Source organism: Cynara cardunculus, assembly GCF_001531365.2.
Source record: "Cynara cardunculus var. scolymus isolate 2C chromosome LG 16, CcrdV1, whole genome shotgun sequence".
Classification (NCBI taxonomy): Eukaryota; Viridiplantae; Streptophyta; class Magnoliopsida; order Asterales; family Asteraceae; genus Cynara; species Cynara cardunculus.
The window spans coordinates 713844-721832 of NC_037543.1; the positions used below are offsets into that span (position 1 = coordinate 713844).

At 35.4% G+C, this 7989-nt stretch overlaps 1 protein-coding gene across 1 annotated transcript; it reads left to right on the forward strand.

Moving 5' to 3' along the window:
- Positions 1-1143: 1143 nt before the first annotated feature.
- LOC112529254 (monocopper oxidase-like protein SKU5) lies at positions 1144-7749 on the forward strand. Its single transcript, XM_025140436.1, has 9 exons — positions 1144-1419; positions 2228-2337; positions 2866-3136; positions 3217-3355; positions 3633-3999; positions 4708-5073; positions 5178-5256; positions 6236-6435; positions 7453-7749. The coding sequence occupies exons 1-9, from the start codon at positions 1276-1278 to the stop codon at positions 7541-7543; spliced, it is 1767 nt and encodes a 588-aa protein (XP_024996204.1). The 5' UTR covers positions 1144-1275; the 3' UTR covers positions 7544-7749.
- Positions 7750-7989: the final 240 nt, after the last annotated feature.

Here is a 7989-nt window from a genome sequence, read left to right on the forward strand (position 1 = left end):
AATTTTTTTTATGATGTACCAATTTTGACCAGTAACTTGCTGATCTTGTAACTTTTGATGACGTTGATACCCGTTAATGAAAAGTTCATAAATCAAAATAGACAATAAACTTGACATCCACGTCATCAGATGTTACGAAACTATCTGTCAAAATAGATAAAAATTAAAAAATATATATATAATTTGTTACATTAAATATAAATTCTGAAATTTTATTATTTGCTTGGGAAGAACATTATATTAAATTGAAACTAAAGAAAATTTTAAGGAAAAAATGGCACAAATAACCCTTTCAATCGATCAAATTTACCTCTTCACTTGCGAGGGGTAAAAAAGTCATCAAGTCCGTAAATAACCATTCCTCAACTTGCGAGGGGGTAAAAAAACCAGTTATGTGTAAGGTGGACATGCATCTGAGGTGGTTCTGTAACTGAAGTTTGAATGAGAGTTTCACTGTTGAGTCCATGAGAAGTAATCCCATGAGAGTTCCGCAAGTGGACATGTATCATTTAACTTATCAACGCCCTCCGTAAGTTACAGAATGATTACTTATGCAGATGGTGACTTTTTTTAAAATCTTGACAGATAAGTGACTAAGTAATAAACTTGATCAGCTGAAATAACTGTTTATGCCATTTTCCCAAAATTTTTATTACATTTTAACACTCTTTTTATTTTAAATAGAATCAAGACGAATTCATTTAAAATTTAAATAATATGGGAAAAATTGCATGAAAAAATAACATACTTCAAATTTATTTCTATTTTCGGCAAAGTACTTCAAAATTTTCATTTTGGTATTCAAGATGTAAAGCTTTAAACATTTAAGTACCCGGTTAAAGACTAATTTTAGATTAAAAAAATTCCATGTCACTAACCACGTCAGCAAATAATACTGAGTTGGATACCACATTACTTGCCACATCAGCATGATAACCTATTAATACTTTAACCTGTTATCTGGATACTTAAATATTTAAAACTTACATCTTAGATATTAAAATAAAATTTTTAAAATTATGTTACCAAAAATATGAATCAAGTTTAGGTAATTTGTCACTAATATATATGGCTCAAAAACTAAAAAATATGATTAGAAATGATTACAAAAGAGCCGTTTGTTCTTTGTCCCCCACACAAACACTTTTCATCTCTCTAAATTTCTCCACTTTCTCTCTCTCGAATTGATATGTAAAACCCACAAAAACAAGTACCCAAATTCCCCTTTGATTCCGTCTTTCTTTTTTAAGAGCAACAGAAAACCTTCAAAAGTTCATGGCTACTTCTTCTACCTTTCTTTTCTGTCTCTTTTTCATCTACATTTCCTGTTCTACATTTACTTCCGCTGAAGATCCAACTGTTTCCTACAAGTTCGAAATTTCTTACATTACTGCTTCACCGCTTGGAATCCCGCAACAGGTAGATTATGTTTTTACTTTTTTTATGTTTTATCTTACGATTGCAGTTCAGTTCCTACGATTTCCCCCAATATGGTTTCGTTGAATTTGAAGGTTGCTGATTCTGATTTCGATCGCATTTTGTGTTTTTCGAATTAGGTTTTGCTTAATGGTGATCGAGTGATTGATGGATAAGTGTTAGATTAGTATTCTTTGCTAAATTTCTGTTATGGATTGAATTGGGTTTGTTTTTGATTTTTGGGGATTTTAGCTTCAGATCTGCGATTGTGTTTAGAATTACAAGAACTGAGTTCTGATTTAGATTTCTTTATGAGGGAAATTAGACAAAATAGCCAGCAGAAAGTTGAATCCTTACGCAGAAAATTGAATCGTTATGCAGAAATTTGAATCCTTATGCAGAAATTTGAATCTTTACGTAGAAAAGGTTTTTGCGTGAGGTTTGTTTTTAGTTTTTAAGTTTGGCCAGAATGAATACTTGTGCGTAGCGCGAAACCAGAAGGGTGGTGCCCGATTGGTTTGAGTTTGGACTCCAAAGTTCAAAAGTGCCCCAATGTCCCAAGTTCGAATCCAAGGAGGAATAAAAATCCCCTTGTGACCATGGAGGTTCAAATGCGATGACTCCAGGCTACCCGCGAAGCAAGTGGTCAACCTGGGATTAGTCGGCTAAGAAAAAGTATTTCTATGTAAACTATAGCTGTTCGGGGAAGTGGGTTCCTAAACATGGCTAAAAAGTGAATCGACTTTGATGGATTGACTATTTTTGTCAAATTTCAGTCTTAATGAGCATTGCTATGAATTTGATCTTGTAGGTTATTGCTATAAATGGAAAGTTTCCGGGCCCTACGATAAATTCAACTACTAACAACAACGTTATTGTGAATGTGAGGAACAAATTAGATGAAAGCCTTCTCATTACTTGGTAAGATTTACCCTAAATTTCTTATACTTGCACCATTTTAGATATTAGAAAGGGAAATTACTAGAAATAGCCATTTTCAGACTTTGGATTCATCTCTTAGCCATTTATCTCCCCAAATTTCAAAACTATCACTATCTCCGCAAAGTGGCACCTCCTCAATTTACGAAGGGGTCAAAATGTAAAATTTCTGAACATGGTCCGCAATTGCAGGAACCAAATCTGTAAATTAGATAAAGGTCCACAAGTGGCACTTCTGCAACCAGTCGAAGTGTTGGGACCAATTTATGGATTTGGTCCCTGTACTTGTGGATTATGTTTAATTTTTTTTTACTTTGACCCATCTTAAGTTGAGGAGTTGCTACTTGTGGAGGTGGTATTAAATTTTAGAAATTGGGAGAGAAATGGCTAAGAGATGAATTCGAAGCGTGAACATGACTATTTTCTATTGATTTCCCTATGAGAAATTGACCTTTTCATGGCTTCCAAATGAAGTTTTGAATGACATTGAATGATGTATGGTTGAAACAGGGCTGGAATACAGCAAAAGAGGAGTTCTTGGCAAGATGGTGTTCTTGGAACCAATTGTCCAATTCCCCCAAAATGGAATTGGACTTATAACTTTCAAGTTAAGGATCAAATCGGGAGCTACTTTTACTTCCCATCACTCAATTTTCAAAGAGCTTCAGGTGGTTTTGGTAGCTTTATTATCAACCCAAGGTCCGTAATTCCTATTCCGTTTGGTACCCCAGCTGGCGATATTACAATCTTGATTGGTGATTGGTACATAAGGAACCACACTGTAAGTGTTCGATGAAATGTCACAGTGAAGATTTTTTCATAATTTATCTTTGTGTAATGCTTTTTTTTCGGGGTTTGTAGGCTTTAAGACGGGCACTTGATGCTGGCCGTGATCTTGGAATGCCCGATGGCGTTCTTATCAATGGGAAAGGGCCATATAGATATAATGATACTCTTGTTCCCGATGGAATTGATCACGAAACCATCAATGTTGAACCAGGTAAGTTAATGCACAAATCATACGTTTATTGGGGCATAATCAATTGAGAATCTCAAAAAGATCGATAACCATGAGAACCAGTGAATCAAATGTGTTCCTTCACATTGTGAAACAAAAAATATACATAAAAAAGTTTCACATTGTGAAACAATGCCTTAAAATCGCATCTGTTGATGATAAAGAATCATGTGAAACAAAACATTGAGATTGGTTCTCACAGGTTTGTAACCTTATTTGTTATGGGTTCTAAAAAGCTATCGAATTTTATATTGGGCAGGCAAAACTTATCGTATTCGTGTTAGTAATGTTGGTGTATCGACTAGCTTAAACTTCAGAATTCAGAACCATAACTTGCTTTTAGCGGAAACGGAGGGATCGTATACAGTTCAACAAAACTATACTAGTTTAGATATACATGTTGGACAAACATACTCGTTTTTAATCACCATGGATCAGAACGCGAGTAGCGATTACTACATCGTTGCTAGTGCAAGATTCGTAAACGAGTCGATCTGGCAACGAGTTATGGGTGTCGGAGTCTTGCATTACTCGAATTCCAAAGGAAAGGCTTCCGGTCCCCTTCCTGAACCCCCTCAAGACCAGTTTGACAATACTTTCTCAATGAACCAAGCAAGGTCCATAAGGTAGGTTCGCTTTTTTTCTAGTTGCATTTCAATAAGTTGAAGGGTTTTTTTTCACCTTTTTTCAATTATGCCCCTAATTTTTTTTTCAATTAATTTTTTAACATGTCTTTTTAGGTCATTTTACACGAGAAATTGAATGAAATAGCCAATTACATCAACCAAATTCACTTTTTAGCCAATTTCAAAGACTTCCCAAAATTGCCCGTCTTTAGGCGGACGCTTTACGCATTTGCTTAAAGACTGATTTATGGAAAAAAAAATCCTTGAGCGAAAATCTGAATTCTTACGCAAAAATCTGAATCTTTACGCAAGAAGATATTTTTAGCCACTTTTCAAAGCCTCTTCCCAGAACAGTTCATCTTTTAAACAGATGCATATGCATTTGCCTACGGATTCTTACGAGATTTTTTGCAGGGATTCTTACGAGATTTTTTGAATTCTTGACGCAAGAAAATCTTTGTTTTTCTTCTGAAAATTGAGTTTACACAACTGTATAAATCCAGCTAAAATGGAATTCAATTGAAAAAGTGGCTAAAAGTAAAGTTGGTTGGGGAGATCGACTAGTTTTATATTGTCATCTAGTTTACAAGCTAGATTTTACCCGACATGACTAGCTTTTCGGTTAACAACTAGCCTATTAGCCAATAGCTATCTTATAAGCTAGTTTTCCAAATTAACTACTAAAATCTTGTGGTAAAATTCATTCAGGTGGAACATCTCGGCTAGTGGGGCGCGTCCAAATCCGCAAGGTTCGTTTAAATATGGTTCGATAAATGTGACCGAAGTGTACATACTGAAAAACAAACCACCTGTGACTATTGGTGGGAAACGAAGGGCAACGCTAAGTGGGATCTCGTTTGTGAATCCCACCACGCCAATAAGACTTGCCGACGAGTTTAAAGTTAAAGGTGCGTATAAACTCGATTTCCCTACCGAGCCACTTACGGGACCTTCTCGGATGGAGACATCAGTTATCAATGGAACGTACCGGGGATTTATGGAAGTGATATTACAAAACAACGAGACCAAGATGCATAGCTACCACATGGATGGATATGCCTTTTTCGTAGTCGGGTATGAGAAATTCTTCCGAGTCTTTTAGGGTTTCGTCTTGTTTCTTGAATCGAAAGTGTTTTTTGATCTTTCTATGCGTGTTAACGCATGTTATTTGATCTTAGAATGGGTTACGGAGAATGGACAAATGATAGCCGGGGGACGTACAATAAGTGGGATGGCATTGCTCGTACGACCACACAGGTATACACTTACAATTTGTTATTATTTGGTATATTTGTGCAACGGGTTTTCCCAGTATCATGTGAGAGGTAAATCGGATATAGTGCCAGTATCATGTGAGAGGTAAATCGGATATAGTGCCAGTATCATGTGAGAGGTAAATCGGATACACAACAATCTGTTAAGTGGCTGACATAAGAGACCAGTGCATACCCACAAAGATCCCTATTGTGGGTCCCACACTGCAACCGTCAGATTCGAACCTTCGCCGGTTTGTATAAGTATACCATACCATCTAGTAACCAACTGTGCTATTTGGTCTCTGAGTAAATTATTACATTTTTCGTCCCTGTGTTTTATTAAAAATTGCGACTTTTGTTCTTGCGGTTTACGTCCATATGGTTTGCAATTCGTTGCTATTTCCATCCATGAGGCTAACTTCTAACTTTAAGTATTATAGAAACAACAATGAATTGTGAACCCTGACGGTGGTGGTTTGTTTCCGATTCTGAACAAGTAGGTGATATGCATCCAATATCCGTGCCTGAACATGTGGTCAATATGCACGAGGAGATTGAAATTTCACGAAACAATCCCCACCGTCAGTGCCCATACTCTCTCTCTTGGCAATGAATTGTAAACGATAAGGATGGAAATTGTAGTTTCAAAAGCATAGGGACGGAAATAGAAATTTTTTAGTAAACGACAGGGACGGAAAACATAATGTACTCTTTAGTTGATATAAAGTGTATAATTTTACATTTTTAAAACTGTGCGCTTTTTAGTGTGGAAATTTATTTTGAGACAGAGGAAACAGTGTTTGATGAAATTTATCATTTAAATTTATACTAGGTTGCTGATCTAGCCTCGTATCTATCTATATATCGTGATAATGATATGTAATAGTGCTAAATTTCAGACAAAATCATAGCAAAGAAACCTGCAAGTTCAATCAAAACGTACAAATTTCACAAATTTTGGTTATGTTTGTGTTTCATAGGTTTATCCTGGGGCGTGGACGGCAGTATTGATCTCTCTTGATAACGTTGGAGTTTGGAATCTGAGAACGGAAAATCTTGATTCATGGTATCTTGGTCAAGAAACATATGTTAGGATCGTCAATCCGGAGAAGAACAACAAAACAGAGTTGCCCATCCCCGATAATGCTCTTTTCTGCGGTGCCCTCAGCCGAATGCAGAAGTATGTTCTCTTTCTTCTGCGAACCATCATTTATTTGCTAAACCCTTTTCTCAAAACCTTCATTAAAACAAAATCGGGTTTAGAGGACATCAAATATATCTAAATGTCCTAATACACTGATTTGTTCATAGGACAAAACAATTGTGCGTTCTATGTAAAAGTGTTACAATAAGTTGATAGAACGCTTTTTGTCCATCCTAACAAGTTTTAAGGACCCTTTTGAAATAAAGTGTCCTATTGGTCTTTTTATACGGCATTATTTGAAAAAAATTGCTTTGAGCGACAAGTTTTCTGTAAAAAGATGTGTTTATAAGACGCTGCTCACGTGCCTTATTAAAAGGCCAGTACGGTCTTAAAAAATTTGTTTATTAGGACATTCAGACATTTATTTGGCGTCCTATAAAGCTGATTTGCTGTAATGCTTTTTACAAGCTGGGTTCTTCATGGAAACAACCTCTTTACGACCATATCCGCATTTGATTCACTGAATTCGTTTAATTTGATTTGATTCTTAGAACATCTAGACATAGTTGGCGGCTAATGAATCTGATTCTGTTGTGATGCTTTTTTACAAGTTAGGTTCTTCACAAAAACAGTCTCTTTACGACCATATCCCGTGTGGGATTCACTCTCTTCGTTTTACTTGATTTGATTCTTAATCTTTTTGTCAATTTATATCTTTTTTTTGGGTTGATTTGAAGAAGTCAAACCAACGTCTTATAAAAAGATGTGTTCATAGGATATTTCTCAAATGTGTCTTGTAAAAAAGCTAACAAAAAGACCGTTGGGATGCTCAAATATGTCCTACCATACTTTTACATACAACACACAGTTGTTTGGTCCCATAAAACAGTTTATTAAGACATTTAAACGTCCTATAAAGATGATTTTGCTGTAATGCTTTTTACAAAACAACCTCTTTACGACCATATCCCGTGTGGGATTGACCGGATTCGTTCTATTTGATTTGATTATACAAGTTTTTTCGGGTTTATTTACGGATGTTTTCTTTTTCAGGCCACAAGACATATCTTCAGGATTAAGAGGGCATGGATCGATGGTGGTATTTGGTCTGCTAATGGCGATGTTGAGTGGTCTACTGCTCTAATTATTTAGTTTTATAATTAATTATGTTTTGAGGTAATTATTTTGTTTAAATTCCTTAGAAATTAATTAATATTCTGGGGATTAATTATTCCATCATTCTTTTATTTCACCTGATTTGATTGTGTAGTTGAGGAGGAGGAGGAGGAGGCTGTGTAAAACCTGTTTGTCTTAATGTATTTATAAGCAAGAATTCTGGTCTTAATTTCTTTATTTGTTTGTTGGCAATTATTATTTAGAGTAAATTACATAATTGGTTCATGTTGTTTGTTAAAAATTACTTTTTTTTTTTTCCGTTCGTGTCGTTTTGAAATTACAAGATAGTCATCGTGGTTTGTAAAAACGTTTGAATTTGGTCCGTTCATTTAACGTACGACTGCTAAAAAGTTCGGTTAAATGAGGGATGCTTTCGTTTTTATTGATTTTTTTGTCTTTTATCCAATCAAAAAC